The following is a 23,863-nucleotide window of genomic DNA, read 5'->3' as shown; positions in this document are numbered from 1 at the left end:
CCTCCTTATCATCCACATCCTTTTCTGTACCCTTTTGTTTTCCTTCCCTCCAGTACTTCCTCATCTGCAGAAGCCAAGGGCTGAAGTTTTTTGCTCAACAGAATAGGCTCATTATAACTAAATTCACTACTTTTTACTCTAATAGTATTCTTTCTAACATCCAGAAAGTCATTGTTAGCTGATGTATTCCTTGCATGTAAAAGCTTAAGCTCCTCCTGAAATCCTGCTGCCATTTCTCACAGTCTACATTTTTCTTTATCTATTGTTTCTACTTTAATCATGATTGTCTCCAACTTCTCCTCCAACCTACAAACTCTACATAAATATTGCACATCTATATTACTAGCTTCCTTAAAAGTACATGCCAGTCCAGAGTTCCCAAATAAAACCCACTCATTGCACCCATAACACCTAACCAACTGTGAACACTTAACTCCTACACAAGTCTTAACCATTGTATTTATACTTATACTAATACTCAATACCAAATACTAGTAGCCTGTTATTAACACTGTTACTGTTAAACCTAACGTTTAAGAACCAATTAAATTTATATTTTTTACCACAATTTTATCTTCACCCTAAAGTAGTAAAGTTTATCTTAAATTATATAGAACTTAGAAATAGAACTTTATTACAAGTGACAATATAAGTAATGTTAATAATAAATTGTATTTACTATAATTTAGCCTGATTTATATTTAACCTAATGTCATTAATATTTGATTTAGAACATTTCATTGCTCCTTTAAGGACCTTATCCACAAGTTTTTCAAATATTTTGCAGATACATTCTTCAAACAAAAATGCATCACTTTGAGTTGACAAAGTCCATTATCAATTATCAAAGCAGTTTTACATCTATCCCCAACATTTACAGGATTTGCTAGTACAATTGGGCAATCATTGGTATTTGCTAATTGATTAATCAACCACTTATTGAACCACTGCATTATTCTAGTGTGGTGTTAATTTTCCTATTTCCATTCATTATGTTTTTGTTGGGTTTTAAAAGTAATTTTTGAATTACCCTTGGTTTCATATTAAGCCAGGTCACTACTAGCATATTTTTTTTAACTAAAGTTTTTGTTAAGATAATTTGGATAGTTTCTACTTGGTCAGTGAATTGATAGTGTTGACTAAATACCATCATGCAGTCACAGTTATGTTTATTTTTAAAATAGGCAGTAATCCTCCACTGATCTTCTGTAAATCAAATAAGTTGATAATAGAATAATGAAAACATGTTTTACTATCACTAAGAACAATAAGTTTTTATTTAAAACATATCCCAGTTACAATTAGAAATAATTAAGTAGCCATTTAGCCAATTTATTTTTATATGTTGTTTAAATATGATAAATATAATGTCCTCCTATGAGATAGTGGTAAGTTTGAAACTTAAAATGCTAAAATCCAGGGTGTGATTCTCCACAGTGGACAAAACAGATAATCTGGTGTGGCTTTGCTTGAAAACACACACATATAAAAAAAAATAATCAATAAAAATTTGAGTCATCAGTATATTTTGTAGTTGCCTATAATACTCACTGTATTTGTTGCAAAAATGCTGTGTACAATCTTTCAGATGTTTTATTCCTAATAAATTACTGTTGTTTTACATGTTTATAAGCACATACTTAGCCCATCTAAAAACCTAGTATTTTGGGTATTCTTCAAATAGCCTAATTTTATGATCAAACAACTTAAAAATTGGAATAAGACCAATTTATTTTTTAAAAATAAAATTTTTGGTAGTTATAACACTATTACAATATTTTAAAACTATTAGGGGATGAGAATAAAACTAATTTATATGGATAATATAGTATTATTGTGTTAACAAGTAACAATTTTGTTTAACTTCCACACATTAGATGCAGTAATGTTTCATTTTTACAATGATGGTGTAATACTATTTAAATTTTTTAAAACCTAGTTGTGTAACAGTTTAACCAGATTTTGAGTACTTTTTATGTGAAAGAATAGGCTTCCACTACAATAATGTAGTATTTTGAATTAATCAGAATTGAACATGTGGTCGTAAAGTAACCTAACATATTCTATAAATGATTGGAGTGCATATTTATTTTAAGTAATGTGATTGATACAAAAATAAAAACAGTTAACAAATTTTTAATTAAGACTAAATATTTATGATTATAATCATACTTAGAAAAGTTTATAGATGCCTGTTTTCAAAACTTTTGTTTAAAATCATCACTTATATAGTCATACCACCTTTATTTTTGATTATTTTAGATATCTACAATATGAATAACATATTGTTATTATTTTTCAAGTTTTTTGTGCTGACTGAAGTATAGAAATAATTTCCAATGAGGACGACAAACCACTTCAGACAAACATTTTTTTATTCTACCCCGAGGTTTTGGCTTATGCCGTTTTCAAGGGTCTTTGAACATCACAGGTTATAAAACTGATTTTAGATTAAAAATAACATAAAAACTACAGAAATATAATACAATGGTGCATGGTACAGCATGATAAAAATTTTGTTAAGCAGGTTAGGGTCACTGTTCATAAAAGTAAATGTCAAAACTTACATGAAATAATAATACTTTTATATGTGTCAGACATTGTATCTATTAATGGAAGGGTGTTTGGATTGAATCAAAAGAAATTCCTTAAACTTCCTGTCTAGAAAGCTGTCACAAATCTAAAATTTTAATCTGATAAGGTGTCTCATTAATTATGCTGTGTATGTTGATGTAATGTTCAACAGTGGCTTCTTTATTGTCAAGATTTGCAGTGGCATGAGTATGTTCTTTGAAACGATCATATGTTAAATGACTGGATTCCTCTCTGTATGTGGCTGAAAATTGTGTACGTGTCATTTCAAAGATGGTGTTCCTAAGTGTGCAGGATTTCTCTAAGCCATTGGTCTTAGCAGAGCACTTTTTGGATTTGTATGGATCGTTGTTATTGAAGGCTGAATGAGTAAGTATATCCTTAGGGTTTTTTTACCAGGTTTTTTGTATGATGTGGATATTCAAACAACATCTTCTGATTGCTTGAAAAAGACAAGTAGTTAAAGGACATAATCCATGAAACAGTTGTGTGATATGGTCGTTTCTTTGTTTTTGCTGTAATTTGTTAAAATCTTGTGAGTCAAAACTGTGAATTGTCTTAGTAATGTAACTATATGTGTAGCCATTGGAAAATAGTAGCTTTTGAAGTTTCGTCTTGGCTTGCATCTTACAATCCATGGTGTTGTAGGTTTTTTCAATTCTCTTCAGTTGACTGATAATGACTGTTTAGTAGCTGGTGGGTGTTGTGAGTTATAGTGTACAGTAATGGGTTTAACACATGGTTTGGAATATACAGCAGTAATATGTATTAATTATTAGGGAATTCAAAGAATTCCAAAAGAGAAGGGAGTCCATGATTCCATATACCAAAAATGTTGTCAGTATATCTGTACCACCTAGCTGGTTCAAGATTAGTTTCAAAATTCCACTTAGTAAGAGCTGATGATTCAAAGAAATGCATACAGATAGAGGATAAAACAGCAGCAATATTGTTGTCCATAGAGATGGCTTTGGTTTATTTATACAGAGATGAATTGAATTTAAAGTAACTGTTGTTGAGAACAAATCTGAGAGAATTTTCGATGAGTTCAATACAGGTATCATTGGTAGTAGATCTAATAAGATATATAAGAATGCTTATATTTTATTCTATGGAAATGGAAGGGTACATAGAGATGACATGAAGAGTATATAGGATAGTGTTCAAACTCATATGTAAACCATCTTTGTGTAACCTGTTGAGAAAGTCATCAGTGCCATTTAGGTGTGAAGGGATTTTGTTGAGAAAAGGGAGAAGTATCTTTTCAAGTAGCTAAGATTCAGATTCTAATGGAGAGTTGCATATGGAGACTATGGGTCTTGGAGGTGTGTCAGATTTATGATATTTGGATAACCCAAACAGTTCAGAGGGTGTTTAATGAGATAACCCAAGATTGTCGAGGAGTTGCATGGATATAGTGGTTTTATTTTTAAAGTTCTACAAAATCTCTTTAGCATTTTCTTCCAATTCTTTTGTAGTGTCTTAGTCATTTCTGCATATGTTCATATATTCATTAAAACAAAGCCTTTACACTTGTCACTCACTTTCAGCTATGTGATCATTCTTTTTTAACTCGTTGATAGCCAACTGTTCATTTCTTGAAAGATTGGATTTTACATGATAATTCTTAAAACTATTTAAAAACCTGTCAATATTGTTTTAAAGTTTCTCAATACTTCTTTCTATAGTAGGTCATGGGTTTGGAGGTATGGGTTTAGGAGAAAGGTTAAATTGTGATTCATCCACATTGTTATTGGAGTTAGATATGTCTATATCAGAAGAAGGATATTTATCTTGAAATCTTAGTTTGTAGAAGCATTGGTGAAGAATTGAAAGAATATCGGGTAGAATAAAATTTCTATCTGAAGTTGTTTGTCATCTTTATTCAAATTATAAATAACATCTTTATCACAAGACTTTTAGCTTTTAAACAGTTATAAATCAATTGTGTAACAAATCTATGTTATAAGAGCTACAGGTGTACTAAACAATACTAATTTTGATGTAAACAAATCTCTTAAACTTAGACACATTGTTAAAGTGTTTGGAAACAGCTAAGGCACAAAAATTTACCATGGCAATGTATAATCAATGTTTTAATTTGAACCTAGTGAGTTGTAACATATATATATATTTGTGTGTATGTATATATTTATACATATACCTGTAATTGAATGGTAATAAATAAAGTTCCTTATTTGGATCAACACAGGTAGGGGTATTGGTTGGGACAAGGACACCCATTGAAATTGATGGGAAAGGTATGCAATGAAGATATGGAGTTATCTCCTTGGAATCCAATGTTAATCAGACATTATTAGTACCAGAATACTAATGTGAGCTAGGAGACTGTATGTTGAAGCCCTATGGCAAATTGTTTCTCACCTTTTTCATATTGTTACAGTATATTTCACTATAAACTTATAAAACTTGTATACAAGATAAAATTATCAATTATAATCTTTGTATTGCATCATGCAGCAACACGTGTGTTTGAGAAATGAGACTTTATGTACTTCCCGTATATGTTCCAGTTTGTTGATTTCCATTGTTACACAAATTGTAGTTTGAGAGTAATTTCCAATTTATTGAGTATCTATATTTTTGTTTCAGAATGCCCAGACATTTTCTTTTCCTGAACTTGATGTGCTAAAAAAGAAGGTAGTATATTTATTTTGTAGCTTGTAACTTTTCTTATAACTGAACTCAATTTGGTGGCATTTAACAGATGAGTAACTGTGTATGTGCATTACATTTTTGCTAATCTTTAACTGATAACATTCATTAAGTCACTTAGCAGTAAGGTTTTCATTTCTTCAAAAACAAACAGATCAGAAGATTCAATAATAAGCGTAATTACTTATTTATGTATTTGTTAAATATAATGGAAATTTCATTTTTGAGGTTAATCTTAAATGTTTTCAAAAGTAATTGCGAAAGTACTTTTACAATAGAGCAGTGCCTGTCCATGGCAGAATTGTGATGTGTGCTAAGAAATTGATATTATTATGAAAACACTAACTGTAATTTGTATTGTGGTATTCTTAGATAAGCTAATTTCCCTAAAAAGTAAATTAGATAGGTCTTTTATATTACAGGAGGTTTGACAATATATATACTGAGTTCCACTAAAACCAACTAAGTCTGTTTTAAGAAATAAATGGATAGGACACATAGTGTAATACACAATGAAAACAATCTTTATTAAAATGCATAAACTCAGTGTGTATGTAGTTGTGTAAAAAGCTAACAGTCACCTATACTGGAGTTGTAAATTAATAAGACTTACTCTACTCCCTTAAGACTTATTTCCAAACTAAACAACTCACTGAAGAAGATGTTCCGGATTGTTTAAATTTCATGTTATTTAGTTGAATTGGTAACATCAGACTTGCTCAGAGCAACTAGCTTCATGTTACTTAGTTGAATTGGTAACATCAGACTTGCCCGCTAGTTGCTCTTTCCCGATTGACTGATTATTTCCATTTCCATTCAAGCATAAGCTAGGTTGCAACCTTGAGATATCACCTGGCTTACTTTTGGAGCAACTACTGTTGACCATCATACACAAGGTGTAGCCTTATAGCTAAATATCTCATGGTAAGATTGATGTTATCTCCAAAGGAATGACAAAGAACAAAAATAGCTAAAACAGAATCAACTTAATGACTTTCTTGACCATGTGTTATGCAGAACCTGCACACATCTAGAAATACAAGTTTCTTAAAAGTTCTACATTCATATAAGAAGGTAGAAAATGCATACCACAGTATTAAGCATTTTACTGATAGAAAACATATTATAGATAATAATATGAAACCTTTTTATCTCAAATTGTTCATTTTTATTTTTAACTGTGTATATAATTTTCAGAAGCTTGTAGATGGAATACTTAAGTGTCTTAGAGATGAGTCATTTTTTGATTGCCATCAAACTTGCCTTGAAACTGTTCGGATCTTAAGCCGAGAGAAGAGGGGTTTAGAAGAAGTGTTTACTAAAGATATCCTAGACACCATGTTACAGCTGGCAGGAATGGTGACTGAAGAAGAACTTGTTAATAATCAAGTTCCAGTAAAAGATCCTAAAGGTTAATGGTACTTCTATTTCTTAAAATGTAATAATACTTGAAAATAATAGTGGAAAGATAGTCATCAGAAGAAAAAATATCTTTTATTGAAAGCAACTAATTTTAAATTAGTGTTTTTGCTTATTTTTATATATTTGAGTACTTTCTACATTCTTAGAAAAATATGTTATCTAAGTCCAGTTTTTTCAACAGAGTAATAGTTTTCAAAACTCCATGTACAGTTAAGCCTCAAATTTGAAAATAGAAAAAGATTGTGCTTACAATTCCTTGAAAATAATTATAAAATTACAGGAGCATTGCATACTTTTTTTAAATATAAAACCCTCACATCTAACATCTGTGGATAATGCCTGTAAGTAATGTATTACTAAATTTGTACCAGCTAAAAAAGTATGGAATTTTTGTAGTGATCATTGAAGCACAGAAAAGCCTTTGTAATCTGATTTTCAACAGTACTGGAATCCAAAGAATTTGTTGGTAAGTTTTTTTATTCAATTTCATGCAAAAATTAAGAAGTGTGTTGTTCTGAAATGGGAAAAAAAGAGAAACCTTAAAATCAGTCAAGATAAGTCTAATGTCATATTGTAATTGTTTATGAAGGTAAAAATTAATTGTAAGTGATGACTCATATTTGCTAATTTAGCATTGAGTTGTTGGGTCCATGTGAAATTGGCTACATTATTTACATGCTTCATAGCCTATACAGTCACCCAATTTTTCTATATATATAAATAGATACTAATTACTTACTAGTTTTGACTACTAAGGACTATTTGTGACTAATTAACTATAGCAATGACACCATTTTTAAACCCTGTTAACCCGATTCTTTACATGTTACTGAGTTACATTAAAAATTTAATTAAACCACTTTACTATAAATTTATTTTAATGAAATTATTATCAAGTATGTTATAACTTAAAGTTTTATATTATCTAAGTTTATTCTTTTATTTTAGAAAGAAATGTCTAAAACAGCAGTTAAAACAACAGTTTTTGCTGTCACATGATTTGCTCACGGTTACAATTCTCAACTAATATATACTGTTAGTTCAGACAGTCAAAGTACAATAAACAGATGTATTTTATTACCACCTGGAAACTTTCCAAGAATTTCTCCTCACATGAAACATTGTAAATTTTTTGTAAGTTTAAAGTCAGCCACACCCAATTAGCTGTGTTGCTAAGTGACAGTTTGAAGTTGAATGGCATGCTTATAACCAATAGAAAGAGCAGATTTCCCACTATTTACTTAATAGCCAAAGAAACATTACCAGCATTTGGATTAGTACTATGAGATAGAAAATAAGCTTAATCCATTATTCTCTCAAGGGGTACGTAGTGCTTGGCAAGTGTTTCTCGCCTTATATGTATTAGTTTGCTAGAGAGTTAGATTACATCAAGGTTTTTTGTTTATATCTTAAATAATTATATATTATTTGCATTTTAAAATGTGTAATTGAAAGGTTTAATGATTTTTATATGTTTAACTTGTTGTTGCTTGAAAGTGTCTAAACAAGATGGCATCATTTGCATGTGTGAGCATTAGTGAAAGAGTCTGTGAACAGAGTCACCCTATAATAATAATAGATTCTCGCTGGCACCAGTTGCATACTGGCATAAATAATAAAAGACAAAGAATTGGAAATTAAAATTAAAAAACTATTAAGTGAAAAATAAAAAGGTGAAATTATGTATACTAAAAAACAAGTTTCAAAAGACTTCTACAAAGAACTAAAAGGTATGTACATATTTCCATTTCTTAGTTTTGAACATTTCATCGCACTGTACATTGATGATAATAACTAGAGTTAGTGATATAATAGAGAAAATAGAAAATATAATACAAACATTTACCTTAAAACACTCTTGATATTCATTTAAGAGGTTCTAGAGATTATGCAAATGAAATGTGAAAACTATAAGATAATAAATAGTATTTTTATACTCAAAATGAAAATCACCTTGCATGTAAACCATTCAGAGTTTGAGTGCAAATAACTACATTCCAAAACATACTTACCCTCTGCTGACCCTTTAGCTATTCCTCGACATTGGCTTTGCCTATCTAAGCATTGGTTTTGCATGCTCCAGTCTTTTATACCCCACTTAAATACTCTTGGTAATATCTGATTTGCAAACCTTCCACCCATATCAATGCGCCCTCTATCCTGACACTGTATATAAGCACTTCACTCAGATAATGTAATCACTTTTTCTTGACCATGGTATTTTCTGAAGAAAGCCTGTGATTTGTTCCGCTATGGATTATGATTTTCTCATCGCCTTGCAGATTTCCATATAATTTCTTTAAGGTAAAAACGAGAAATGGATATGATGTTTGCAGTATGAATTCTTGTATTACCGTTGTACAGCACGGCAGTTAATCCGACCTCCCCCATTCCTCCTTTGTTATCTAGTATGTCTTTATGGTTGGGGGGGGGGGATTACTCTTAGTTGAGGCTATCCATGTTTTGATCCATTGGGAGGTGGAGACATACATTCAGCCCTGGAGTGTTTTCTTTTCGGGCCTCTGAAGCTGTTTTCTTTGTTGATCCTGGTTTTTCTGGGGAGAATTTGGACTCTGTTTTTCTGATGCTTTTCTTTCCTAACTTGGCTTCTCACAAGTCCAATTTGGATCATCCACCTTCTACTCCTTTTCTTCTATTAGTCATTTGGGTTTATGAAATTTTGGAGATTTTCTCTGTGACCTTTGAGTCTACTTCTCCCTTAATGGTGGAATGGTGGGAGGAGACTAGTTAGTTTTTCCTTTTTCACCTGATATTTCTGGTTTATGTTGAGAGATTTACTGCTTTATTACGTGATGGGATAGATATACCTTGTACCCTTGTATGTCTGTTGGCATGCTTTGGCTTTCAATCTCCAGGTGGATATATTTTTTTCATTTCTTCAGACTAAAATCATTAAATTTTGGATATGTGGAGTTCCAGGTTGGTTCATGTGATCACTTTGAACCACTCACATGGTATTTTTATGTTTGTTCTCCTCATGCTCACTTTATGATGTTTCTTCCTCTGCAAATTGTTGGCAAACTATCAATGGTCCCCACATCAGTTTGTGGACGAATGGGGTCTCCTACTGACTTCTACTGACTGCTTCTGTTTTTTCTGTAGAGATATCTTGGTGATGGGACTTTATCTACCTGTTGTAGCCTCTGGGTATTACATGTGGTTTCTTTTTATAGTCACTTTATGTTTGCATATGTCTCAGAAGAGTTTGTATTGCAAATTGCCATCACCCATTTGCTTTTTTGTTGTTATCCACCTTTCGACCTTCTTTGGCTCTAGCTGCTGAATAGACTCAAGCCTTAGTTTCAGGACCACTCCATTTGGGTCGACTGATGCCAGTGGCATTGGTATCAACCTAGGTGGGGAGGTCACTTAGAGTGAGGTTACAACTATTGATGGACACCTGGTATTCCTTCAGTGTAGATCCATGGGAACTTTGTGTTCTGGTATGGAGGTTGGTCTTTCCATTCAATCCTCCATTATCCTCTCAGCCTATGGTATTTCTACCTCCACCTGACCAGTGGGGTGTGAATTTTCATTTCATGGCTATCAGAGTTACTGATCACTGGGGGTGGTAGTGGCAGTTGATCCCAATTTTCTGGGATTCTATTTCTGTTTCTTTGTACTTGAGACAAGGGGAGATTCGTAGATGATCATTGTTCTTTCTCATCTCAACCAATTCATTCCTCCCCAGTCCACAATGGAGTCCTTTCTGACCCTACATTGGCATTTTTCACTAGGTCCGTGGATGCCCAAGTTGGAGGTTGCTGAGGCATTTCTCCATATTCTCGAAGTGAATTCATCTGGCCTTTAGCTAAGTTTTGTATATAGGGATCATTTTCTGCAGTTCAGGAGTCAAGCCTTTGGCCTAGCATCAGCACCACATGTCTTCTGCTGGGTTGTACAAGTTTTAACCATGTTTTATGCCCAGCTCAGCCACCTCCCATCCAGCTCCAGGCTATGGAACAGGCAGTCAGATTCTTACTTACAGGGATGGTTTTATCTCTGGGGTTGTGGGCTTCCCTCAAATCTCTTGATTTTTTTGGGATGAAAACACATGCTATCCCTTCAGTAGTCCCATTGCAGTTCATAGATCTGGAACTTCAATCCACTGGATTTTCTAGTCCTTTTCATCAGGGACAACATCTTAGTTTTTGAATGGTGGTTGGTTTAGATCAACTCTATCATTAGAATTATTTTGTATTTATATATATGTGCCAGTATATGTGTGTGTGTGTGTGTATCAGTGTATACTGCCCCTCTGTCCACACTTCATCTCTTCACAGATACTTCACTTTGGGGATGAGGTTTGGATTTTCAAGGTCAGGAATTCGAAGGTATATGGTTGGAGGATGAATCTTCATCCTGTATCCATAATTTCAAACTTCTTCCTGTCCAACAGGCAATAGTTCAAGGTCTAGATCTCTTCCAAGGAAATATCCTCCTGAGACATTTCATCAATTCCAGTGGTCTCTTACATTTGATTCTTTCTCTATAGGGCCTATTCCAATCATATCAGCCTCCTGGCTTGCCATTTTCCTGGGGTGATGGACTTTATAACAGGTTTTCAGTTTCAGTCCTCACTTTCTTTTGATCAAATGGATTCTCCATTGTGCAGTTTTCTGATAGATTTGTTCTCAGTTTGGGCATCCAATAATAGCTTTTGCCCCTCATTGATACTCAACTACAAGCTTTGGAGTCTCCACTACTTCATTCTCAGGCTTAGATGGTAGATGCATTCAGTCCTGCATGGATGGGATTGCTCATCTATGACTTTCCGTCACTTCATCTGTTAATCAGAGTTCTGACTATATTTCGATCATCTACTTGCGAGATGTTGCTAGCCTAGATTGGCCTAGCTATGATTTTCTCTTCTACATTTTCTTCATGTGAGTCCACTTCTGCATCTACCTCTTTGGCTATTTTTATTGAGGCATCCTCAACCCCACACAAAGAGTTTCTCAGCTCTTTGGGGGTTAACGTTTACAGTTACCTGGGGTGTGCCTCACAAGGAGTTTGTACCCACTTTCTCAAACGTGTTCACCATATCATGTTTTGACCTGTTTTTTACTCAGATTTAGCTTCGTCTCCTGACATTTAGGTTAGACAATTTTTTCATCTCCTTATCGTTATCCTAAACATCTGAAGGTTTTGGACTCCCCAGTGCTATTTAGACTTCTTCCCAAATGGTCTTTTTGCCATTACTTACTCAAGATATTAAGGTGGTACTACATGCTTTGTCTCGACAACCATTTGAGCCTTTAGTCTCATGTTCCATTTTATCACCTCTCCCTTAATGGGTATTTTGTTGTTGCTGACATTCTGATGTCATCAGTTGGAGTTGTTGGCATGTTTGTAGGACTATTCTGATGTCATCGGTTAGAGTTGTTGCCATGTTTGTAGGACTCTTTATCTCTCCCCTTAGGTCCTTCTATACCCTGATAGGCCCTTTCTTTCTAAGTCTATAGCCACCAGGGAATGGGATACATCCCTCTCCACTATTCTTTTACCAACTAATTCTCATCTCTAAAATCGATCATATGCTGATCATTTGTTTTGTCCTGTCAGACCCAGAGGTATTATGTGGCTTACTTTGATTCCTTTTGTGGTGATAGTTCTCCTCTCTGTATTCCTTGGGATACTTCAGTTTCCAAAAATTTATCTCCACTTTCTTGGAGGTGGTTTTTGCAAATATCCAGGTTACATACTCTGGATTTCACAAGCGAGGAATCTTCTGAGAGTTGCATCTTATCAGCTTCACCACATTTATGTCTTTCACTATCCATTTGTGTGACTCACTGGGGGACATTTTATGGGCCTATATGTGAACTTCTCCTAATGCTTTTTTCTCACATTCTTTATATAATCTGTCAGTTTTTTTTCTGGTGGTTTTTCCACTATCCCCCATGGCTGTTTTACTATACTACTCATTTGACTATACTTGCTACTGGTTGCAACAGGCTCTGTAGAAATGAGGTGTTTCATAATACCATCTATGCACATTATCAGATGGTATTACCATAATATCATGGACTGCTACTCATAGACTATCATGAGTAAAGGTAAAGGGGATTCTACTTGTCTCTGCCGATCATTGGATTGAATAAATCAGGGTTGGTTTGCTTTTAAAAATTGAGGGAACTTGGTTCACCTGTTGCATTGTTTCCAGAGCACTGTTTCTCAGGGCTCCCCAATGCACATTACCTCCTAGCTTCTACTAATGGAGCTAGGGAGTTCTTACCGCACCCAATTTCCAGTTTCTGAGGTGGTAGACAGAGGCTTTTCCTCCAGAGTGTTCATGTGTGTTCCTCCACTCTTGGAGAAGAGGGCAAAGCTGGGGCCCTCCTACCCCAGTCCCTGAATGTATTTCCCAGATGTCAGTAGGAGCAGCACTGGCCTACGTGAGAGCCTATTCGTAATACCAGTTCAGATTTTATCGTACACTATCAGGTTGGGGTGTGCTTGGCCCTTCTTATGAACAATGTTGGGATGTATATTGTTCATGGATGGAGGTTCACCATCTCCTCTTAATTCCAAATGAGAAATGGTCCTATCCTAGGTCCTTGGTTGAATACAATGTTCCACATCCTCTCCATAATTCCGGGAATGCTCCTTACCCATTCGGTTGGAGAGTGAGGATAAATGTTATAATTCCAGACCAGATGAGTTCTGTTTCTTTGTTTGAGTAAGGCATATATGATCCTGTCATTCCGATCCTGGGACGGTGCCTTTCAGACTTCTTCAGGTGGAAGAGAAAGTTTGTCCACTTCAGTGTTGCTTTCTTTCTCTTTGTAATTCCAATGATTCGGAATGCATCACTCTATGGCTACAGGTTGGGATCTAATCAAAAGTATATCTATATATCACATTGCGGTCCAATTGCCTTAGCCACCACTGTGGGATCTAGGGACCATGGCCCCTTAATTCTAACCTCAAGTTCTGGAACCTCGGCTATCTGGTTGAGGCTGGCCTGTAATAGTTACTTGTACTATTCCACCCTTGATACCAATATTAAGTTCTGGGCAAAGAGCATACCTGTTATGGATGTAGTGTGGTTTCCCCACTTGGGTACCACTGTTATTTTGGTACACCCCTGTTCTATACAGACTCTTTCTGTATAGACTATGCTCTCACTGGCCCCTCCACCTTCTCAATGTGGAATTCTAGCTAAAGTGACAGAGGAGGGTAAGTATATTTTGGACGTTAACATATTCCTAAATTGAAAATGTATTTCCAATAATACTTATCTCCACTGACACTCTCCAGCCCTTCCTCCCCACTAAGAGCCAGTGTTAGTGACTAGGATGGTGTAAGTCTCAAAAAAGTGATTACATTATCTGAGTGAGGTGCTTATATACAGTGTCAGTATAAAGGGTGCATTGATGTGGATGGATTGATTTGCAAATCATATATTGTCAAGGGCATTTAAGTGGGGTATAAAAGACTGGAGCATGCGAACCAATACTTAGATAGGCAAAGCCAGTGTTGAAAAATAGCTAAAGTGTCAGCAGAGGTAAGTATTATTGGAAATACATTTCCAGTTTAGGAAAATGTTAACTTAAATAACAAATGTTTTATTAGAAATAGTAGGAAAAAATTAAATATTTTATTTTTCTGACACTACATACTTTTAGGAATGCTCATGTCAAATTTCAATCAGTTTCATCCACTAGTTTCATTTTTGTAAAGAACTTTCATGAGAATCAAGTAATCTACTTATAATGTAAGTAGATTGTCATCATATGGTGATTAGGTGATTTTATTGGATACTAATCATGACAATGATTGAGAGCTGATTACAACTTTACCTTAAGCACTTACTAAACTACTAGCTTTACCAAGTGTGGTTAGCTGGTTATAAGGATTATGTTTAACACTTTAGCTATAAGTCTTTTCAGTTTGGTAATACATTGTAGATTGTTCAGGATTTTTCTGTGAACCAACATATAGGTGCTAAACATGGCACATGGATTACCTGTAAACATTACACCACTACATTAACATGTAGAATTTGTTCAAGTAAAGTGTATAAAACTCTCTATATGTATATTATTTGTTTTTATATACATATGTGTGTGTGACTGACTGATAACTAACAAACTTAGCTGAGGAAAAGACACAAATTCTATTCAGTCAGAACTTCTTATTAATCTAATCTTGTTATTTTTTAAAATTATTTAGAACATTTTTCCTGAGATTTTAAACTGTTTTTCTGTTTTATCTTTTAGAGAATTTTTTCTGATAATATTACTTACCTCCTCTCACAGTTACAGCTATTCTTGATTTGAATGCCCTTTAGTGTGCAAATTTTGCTCATCGCTAGCCTTGAACTCCTATCTATTTCCATATGTTCAGCTTGGTTCAGCTGCATTTAATCATACAAATTAGCATGCGACAACCCTCCATCAGCAGGAGTACAACACACCCTTATATCATAGCTGACTCCTTCTAGAACAGTAAATGAAAAGTAATAGTTTTATCACTATTAATAAATCTTTTAAAATTTCAGGATTTGAGGATTAGAAGATTTCTTTGTGAAGTTAAAATTTTATATATAGTGCAAGCCAAGAACAGATATTTTATGAAGTGTCAAGTAACTTTATAAAGTAAATATATAAAGTTCATCAATATTTATTTCACAATTTAGAAGCAATATAATTTTTTTAGTAGAATGTTTCTTGTTTATTAATATTTAGCTTATTTTTCAGTTACAACAAATGTGTGGAAGGGATTATGATGCGATTGAAAACTTACAAAGACCCAGATCTACTGCATGAAGTCAAAGTATGTGTATGTTAAAATTGTTTTAACAGTTTCATGATATTTGTAACTCAATTTGTGAAAAGTTAGGAAACTAGATATAAGATTTCATTCAGAAGATTTCTGGTTTTGGTGTTGATTTGAATGTAAAATGCAACAGAAATTATATATACGTGAGTGTGTGTGTGTGTGTGTGTGATATAAGGACAACAAGAGACCTGTTGGTCCGTCTAGGCCATCTCATCTGCAATACTAAACTATAAAATAAAACACTCAAAGCAATCCCTTACCATTTCAATATTTATCAAGCCTTCCCTTAAACTCCCTTAAATTAACTGCATTTACCACATCTGAAGGCAACTCATTCCAAAGGCCAACCACCCTGATAAAATAAGAAAGAAAAGCTGTTTTAAGAAGATGACTACTGTCCTACCAGAATTGATATTTGTGTCCCCTAGTTTTACCATCTTCACCATTAAATGAAAAGATGATGCATCAGCACTACAATTCACATAACCATCTTACACTCCTCAATCAGATCCCTTCTAGCTCTTCTTTTTTCAAGAGAAAACAGTTTCAAAGATCTTGACCTATCCTTGTATGACAACCTTTCCATCAAAGGTATCATCCTAGTTCTCCTCTGAACAATTCAGTATCCTTTCTAATATAAGAAGCCCAAGACTGAACACAGTATACTAAAATATGTCCCAACTAATGACTTATACAACACTGTTAAAGGTATTTCCATCAAAATTATACTCATAATTCAAGTTGTGACATCCCACATGCATTATTTTGCATTTATTATAATTAAAAGCCTCTGCCATTTATTTGCTCAACTCACGAAATAATCCAATTTTTTTTGTAAACTAGCAGCATCCTCCTCATAACCAGTAATCATAAATACTATGAGTCAAGAAACTACTAACAGATAGTTATATTGCAATTTAGGTAATCCAATAATCTTTTGAGATACTTTTTAACAGATATAATTATGGAGCTTAAAAACAAACAAAGTAATTGAAAATATCTCATTCAAGTCCTCATCACAAAATGAGCAACTAAATGTAGTACCAGAAATACCTCAAATATTAAATCTCTGTGGCTAACAGTAAATGTATAATTCACCACTTAAAACTGTATCAGAAAGAAGATTTGAATTAGAACTGTGGGAGAAAACAAAATTGTACATGCAGTGTGGGACTTTTACTTATTCATGTATTTTCTATTTACATTTGCATTACATCTCTTGTGTTTTGTCTGTTCTTTTTGGAAATTTTATGTCTGGCTGTCCAAAAAATTGTATTATTTCAAAGTTGTAATAATTTTGGAAATTTGAATGAAATGATTTTAGAAACATGTAAGACTTTCTGTGTTGTGTCCTTATTTTTTTAATGTGACTGACCAGTTGTGGTTAGAATCTGTTCAGGGTATATTTATATTTAGTTACAACCCAACTCATTCTGAAATATGTCTTAATGCAGATATATTTATGCATGACATGTCACTGCATTACTATAATCAGTCTGCTAAAGTGAATGTTGTTGTATTTTTACAGTTTTTTGACATGAGAATGTTGTTTCTTCTGACTGCCTTATGTGCAGATATCAGGTTGGTTCTTTTTTTTTTTCCCCACATTTATTTAAGTAGTTTTTAAATTAAATTTTTATTATTTAATATTCCCAGGGGGTAGTACAAATTGAATTTAGAAAAGGACAATAAAAGAACAAAATGTTTTTATCCCCTTTAAATTAAATACTATAAATTAAGTAGATAAAATGGAGAATGGTTATACTTAAATGAGAAATCTGACAAAGTTTTCTGAATAATCTGGAGAGTATGTTGGGCTTCATAACTACGCTAAGATATTATATATGTTTGCTGTACATTAATTGTCAGAAAGTAAATCAAAGTTTGCCTTTAAAACACCACTGGAGACTTACAGATGCAATTCTATGCTGGAATTTGGTTAAAGTGAACTCGTAGAAGACATTTTACAATTCTGTAATGCTATAATATATACATCAAAAAAGTATTTTGAATGCATTTCTCTTACCTCAACTGCTCATCTTTAAAATATTTAGAATGGGTTGCTTTGTATACATAATAGTTTAAATCAATCAAAAAAATATACATAATGAAGGCAAGTTTGTTACAAGCTTGGGCTTGTCACAGCTTTCCTTGAGGTCCAAAGTATTCAACTTCAAGTTAAGATTATATGAAAAGTAAAAATGTTGTACTTATTTTTTGATATTTTTTTGTTTTTGTTTTGGAAGCAGTTATTGCAAGAGTAATATACTATCTCAGATCTTGATTTATTTTTCCCTTAAAAAATTATTCTTTCTTTGTTAATGGAAAGACCAAAACTAAGAACTGAACATCATGGACTCATTTATCTGATGGAAATAGTAGATCTTATTATGAAGAGCAATGCAGAGAGAAATCGACATCGTCACAAAGGCAGCAAAAGATTTAGCAAAAGCAGTAGGAGAGGACGAAGTGGTGGAGATTCTGGAGTTTTTCCAATTCCTTGTCTTGATGATGAAGAAGTAGATTTAGCATCAGAAGTACTTAAGGTTCTGTTCAACCTAACTGTGAATGTAGACAAGTTAAATATGGAGGAGGCAGGTGTATTGTTTTGTTTATAGTTCAATGTAGAAAGATAACAGTATTCTTCAGATTTTCCTAACACCAGTTATTCCAGTCTTTTGTAAAATTCACAATGGAAATACTTTTATATCTATGAGCTATAAAATAATGTCATCATAATAGCAAGCATAAATTAAGTTTAACTCAGGTTATTACTACATAAACTTTCTAGTTCAGAGCTATATTTCATATGTATATCCATTCAGAAATAAAAACAAAATTTGGAATTATTTAAAGTAGTTGTTTAGAAGGGACCATTAATTTTTTTCATATATTTATTGTTTATCAAGAAATTTAATTAAGGCTCTTTATCTTTTTATTATTTTTAACCATTTGGAAAACTTATTCCAAGACATTTGATGACTATAATTTAATCAGCTCATCTCTTACAGGAAGAGGAAGCACATTTCATGAGGCTAGTCAGTATCCTCCATGACATTCTGCTGTGTGACACTAAAACACCTGACAAAAAGGAAGAGCTGCACAAGTAAGAGTTTTTATATTTTTAAGTTTGTGTCAGTAAAGAACAGTTTGGAAAATAAAGAAAAATTCGTTTTTTTGCTCCCACTGATGTTTAATGTTTGTTTACATTAATTTATTCTCACATCTAGTATTCAATTAAAAGTATGTTTTAGAATGGTGTATAGTTTAACACAATAAATGTAGTTGTATAAATATATATATAACATTCTAGCTTTCCTATTTAGCCATACAATAAATCTTCTCAACAATATGCCTCATGCCAGCTATGAGGAACTGCTTACTCCATTAACTGATATCCCTGGTGGGAAAACTGATAACAAAAACTTACAATATGAAGGCATGAACATGGAAGCTGTATCTGTAATATTGGAATTTCTACAAAAGAAGATGGACCAGGTGAATATCTGTTCAAATATAACCGTTTATTATTAGAAGTTTAACTTTTACTTTGTAAATTTAGTTTGACTTTTATTTTGCTTAATTAATAAGTAACTACTATAATGTGAACTTCTTTGCAAAAACTTGATTTTGTTGAAATTGTTTCTACTGCTTTGAACTGTATAACTTCCTGCTTAGTTGTACCTTTAATTATTGAAAGTAAAGTTTAATTTGCTTGTCATTCAATTTACAACACTTGTTTTAGTTAAATTTATGTATTTCATATAGCTCCCCTTGATGCTTTCCTTCAGTCTCCAGTTTGGAAACCATGATCTAGTGTTTTGTTTGCTTTAATATAAGTTTGATGTTTATATATTAATGTGTATGCACCTATGCAGTTAACATCAAATATGTATTTTTATCTTATTTTTGAATAAAACCAAATGTTTTTACTATTACAAACACCGACAGAAATCATGCAGTATTGTTCAGGTAAATTTAAAAATCTGAGTAGACTCCAGTGTATTTTTTTATTCTAAATCATTTGCTATAAAGTGGAAGAAGAGAGTGTGTGTGTGTATAAAAAGTTATGCTTTTACAAACACCTGTGAGATGTTGGGAAAATGGAGAACCAAACCTAAAAAAAAACTGTAACAAGACAGACTCTGGGAACAGTCTGTATCAGTTATTGTGTGAGGTAATATTCCTTAACACATTCTGTATAATACATTTCAGCCAAATAAAAAGCAGAGGGACTTCTTAATCCCAATTCTGTCCTGTCTTGGGGAATGTGCTCGTTCTAATAGAATAATTAGGAAATGGATGAAGATTAAGGTAAGAAACAATATAGTAAGTTAGGTTATTCGCTTTTGACCATGAATAGTAAACAATTAGAATTAGAAATATATGCTTTAATAACTTTTGGAAGTAATGCTTTTTTGTATAGGTAAATATATTTTATAGATAGTTAAGTAAATTAGTATTTTATGTAAATTTTACCTAGAAATGTTTCGTTAATTTTATAACTTTAATTTTTTTTTTACCTTTTACTTCAAACAGTATAATTTATTGTGTAAATCAGTTACATCATCTCATTTAGTGAACTAATCATACCACATAACTATTTTTGAATATAGTGTTTAGTTTGATTCAGTTTTGTTATTAGAGAATAACTTTTTTTTTTCATGTCTTCAGGTTCTTCCACCTTTAAAAGATGTAAGAAGTAAACCAGAAGAAGGAGACACACTTAGAAACAGGTACACTTGTTGTTTTGCCATAAACTTGAAATGCAGTTTAATATCAGAAAAAAAAAAGAAGTTTTTTTATGAAAACAACTTCACTCTTTTCTCTCATGATTTAAGATAATTGATGTAAAATGGTGTTCACCAAAATCACTAATGAAGACTAAAATGGAAAACTTACTGAAGCATTAATAAAATGATTTACAATAATCCTCAGTTGTTTTATGAATATTTGTCTGTTATTTATACTAACTGATGGTAATAAAAGACAGTGTTGTTTTGTCTCATACCTTTCTTATTGTGTGTAGCTATCAGGTTTTGTTATATTAATAAGAATCATGTGTAATAGCAGTTATACTTAGGAGGAATATTGAATACATATTTGATGGCTCAGGGTATAATCTTAGTTTTGTTTTTCCAAAAAGTTGTTGTGGCTGTACTACTACATTTATTTTATTTTCTAAAGTATTATTTTTGAACCTTCAAATTACTGACTTGTTCTTGTACTGTTTACTACTGATGGGGGTCCACATATTTTATCATATTGTGTAATTTTATGTTTTTGTCTTTTACAGATTAGTTGAAATTATTAAATTTTTATGTACAGTATATAAATCATGAGTAGTAATTAGTGGGATTAATTGCAATATTGATGATAACTTTGTTTTAAATTTCTATATGTGATATATGTTATTAAGGAACTTAAAACAAACAAAAGTCATAGATATGTAAGCAATTTAGTGCATAAATAGCTTAAAAATGAGTTTAAAAATTGATATAGACCCCATTATAATCATAACTTGGTAAGTATTTTATCACTCCTGCAGATAAAGCAGCTAATAACTTTGTTTTCATTTGTAAAAAGTTTCTTATCTTAACTTCACATATGGAATTTGAATATATTGAAACCTTTGGGTAATGAAATTTATAAATACATTAAAATCAGTATAGACATATCATTAACGAACACATTTCAGTTCTATCAGTCTTTGTGTACATTTGGGTAAATCAAACAATGTTATGCCTAAATTATTTTTGATTCCTGAATTACATCGAACAACCACGGAATTGTCAGTCACGATAGGTAATGATCTGAAATACATTAAAGAAATACTGTAATGTTATAAAAAAAAAGATAATGTATTAATTCATGTATAATCGTTAGTAATTCTACTGAGGGTAAAGAGAGAATTAAAGGCTTTGAAATATAATGGTAGAAACATTTGATTTCAATAATCTTTATGCTAGCCTTCCTATTGATAAAATATTAAAAAAAAGTCTTTCAGTAGCAATTTCAGGGTCATTTAATAATTTGGGTAAATAATTCTTTGCATCAGTAAACACAGAACTTCATATGAATATGTCACCCAGAACAATTACTACTAAATTAATTCTTACAAGCCATGAATTTTTTATGTTATAATAACTTTTGGTCACAAGCTACTGATCTGTATTTATTTGGTTAGAATTTTTGTACATTACAAACCTTGCTAGAATACATAAACCTTGCACATTACTTGCACTTGCTGATATATAGGTGATATTTTAATACTAAATGATCAGCATTTTAGCTTTACAAGTTTAGCAACCAGAGCTCACTCTAGGAAAAAAAAAAAAAAAACTTTCCCACTACAAACAAAGCAAACTGTATAGATTTTTATATCACCATTATTTATCACACATACATCTGTTTACAATAAAACACACATTTTCAACTTTGAGGTTATAAACTTTCCATTCCCAAATTCAAATATTCCAGACAAGTTATGTTATAATATTTGCTATTTTCAGCTAATTAGATACATTAAAATTTGTTCATCATTAAAAGATTTTGCAAATAGAGCTTGTAAACTCACTAGCATTTTGTGTAATTAATATTTTTCATTGAGGAAATTAAACATAAAATTCATTCAGTGTGAAAAATTCAACAATATGTTTGCTAAAGAGTAAAGGTTTAGAAGCTTTAGACAATATCACAACCTCTTAAAAACATTCACATCTACGCTTTGATTGGGATGTTGTTTGGGGTAAAAGTAAATAGCTTTAGTGTAGTGACCATCATTGGTTGTTGTTGTATATAGTTATAATCAGCTAAGTTTAGTTTAAGTAGTTTTATATTTACTTTCTTTGTCATATGACACCTTGTGTATTTCTATACACAGTTTATTAATTTCATAAAAGTTCCTTTTCAGCTTCTAGAAAAGTTTGAATGTTATTTAGTACTTCTTGCAGTAATCCTCTCGGTGTTTGATACAGAAGTTACTTAAGTAATTCTAAGAACACATGAGTGGGGACTAAGGAGAATATGTTAAGAATGGTTAGTTGTTTTCTTCTTTAGCCTTGTTATGTTATAATGGTCAGGTTCTGTATCATTTTATTATATTTTTGTTTATTGCTTTGTATCTTCATAGACATTGGTTTTTGTTTGGACCATGAGCAATTGATGCATCCAATCTGATATGCTTTTTAGAAAATATTTGGCATTAACTGTCACACCTAACAAGTTATATAATGGGGGGGGGGGATACAGAATTTCTTTGGTAAAATGGGTTATTAGAAAGGGAGAGTCAGTTTCTAAAGAAATATACATCATCAACTATGGTTTAGGACAGGAACAAGTGTTTATGGGGTCACTAACTAAGGTATGTCATTTGTTTATTTACTGTCCCTTTCATTAATGATAGTGGTCTACTACTTAATTATATTGAATATAATTATGTTTGTCTTCTTTTGATTTGTCATTACTTATTAAAGTTTTACTTTAAGGATTGATTTGCATTGTTAGCTTAGAATTTGTATTACTAACCTAAATCTCCTAAACTGGTCATATCTTGTGAGATATTACTGGGTTTACAGTAAAAATATCATTAATAGTAAGGGTACACAAATGATTAAACAATGCATTCTAGGTTTTATAAGTGGATTTGTAAAAAAAGTATATTTAATTAGCTATATTGATGGCTAGGTTGATTTTTAATTTCACTTTAAGTACATAGCTTACTCCGATAGGAATCTGTTATTGTTATTTAACACATTTGGCTGTTGTCTTGTTTGTAGCTGTTGACTTATTGTTTTGAGCTATCCTTAATGTTACTATAATTTCTTGTCAAACACTGAATGGGTCATCATGCCCTAAAATTTTTAAAAAGAACCTTTGAACTGTTGTTCCTAGCTGTTTGTTAATGTTATTGTAGTCTCATGTTGAGTGCTGATTATGTCACCATATATTGTAAAGTTTTTAAAGACTAATCTTTGAACTGTAAGCATTTTTTTCACACCCTTAATTCAGACTTTTGACAATTATTCATAAGATGTAAGAAAAAAGGCTTCTTGCATTGATAAATTAAATTAATTAATAATTACACCAAGATTATAGAAATTCTTGATGATTTTCTGTTGCATATACCATATAGGCCACATTGGTAATTGTATTTAATAAATGGAATTACAATGAAATGATAAATATTGTATTTTGAAGAAATTATTGTGGCAGTAAGAAAACATTAGCCTTTTACTCATTCAGCACGGGTTCAGCTCCACAAACTGATCTTGTAACCATTTTGTGCTTGTTATAGTTTTCATGCTATACCTTTTAAATTAGTGTATCTTCACGAGGTTTTGCATATTATCAGTAAACATTACAA

At 32.2% G+C, this 23,863-nt stretch overlaps 1 protein-coding gene across 2 annotated transcripts in view; it reads left to right on the top strand.

Annotated features, from left to right (window-relative positions):
* Positions 1–23,863, top strand: part of LOC106466151 (synembryn-A-like) — a 70,230-nt gene that overhangs the window by 12,266 nt on the left and 34,101 nt on the right. The window contains exons 2-11 of one of the 2 annotated variants that reach the window (XM_022394112.1): positions 5,206–5,253; positions 6,469–6,679; positions 7,087–7,156; positions 15,417–15,492; positions 17,027–17,079; positions 17,828–18,092; positions 18,510–18,604; positions 18,825–18,996; positions 19,714–19,812; positions 20,173–20,234. In XM_022394112.1, coding sequence (XP_022249820.1) covers positions 5,206–5,253; positions 6,469–6,679; positions 7,087–7,156; positions 15,417–15,492; positions 17,027–17,079; positions 17,828–18,092; positions 18,510–18,604; positions 18,825–18,996; positions 19,714–19,812; positions 20,173–20,234 — 1,151 coding nt within the window. Of the gene's footprint in view, positions 1–5,205; positions 5,254–6,465; positions 6,680–7,086; positions 7,157–15,416; positions 15,493–17,026; positions 17,080–17,827; positions 18,093–18,509; positions 18,605–18,824; positions 18,997–19,713; positions 19,813–20,172; positions 20,235–23,863 lie in introns of both variants that reach the window. The other variant, XM_013926394.2, reaches the window with a different exon arrangement.

The sequence above is a fragment of the Limulus polyphemus genome, unplaced genomic scaffold, assembly GCF_000517525.1.
Source record: "Limulus polyphemus unplaced genomic scaffold, Limulus_polyphemus-2.1.2 Scaffold2169, whole genome shotgun sequence".
NCBI classification, from domain to species: Eukaryota; Metazoa; Arthropoda; class Merostomata; order Xiphosura; family Limulidae; genus Limulus; species Limulus polyphemus.
The sequence above is the reverse complement of the archived record's forward strand: the minus strand, read 5'-3'. Positions and strand labels throughout refer to the sequence as shown.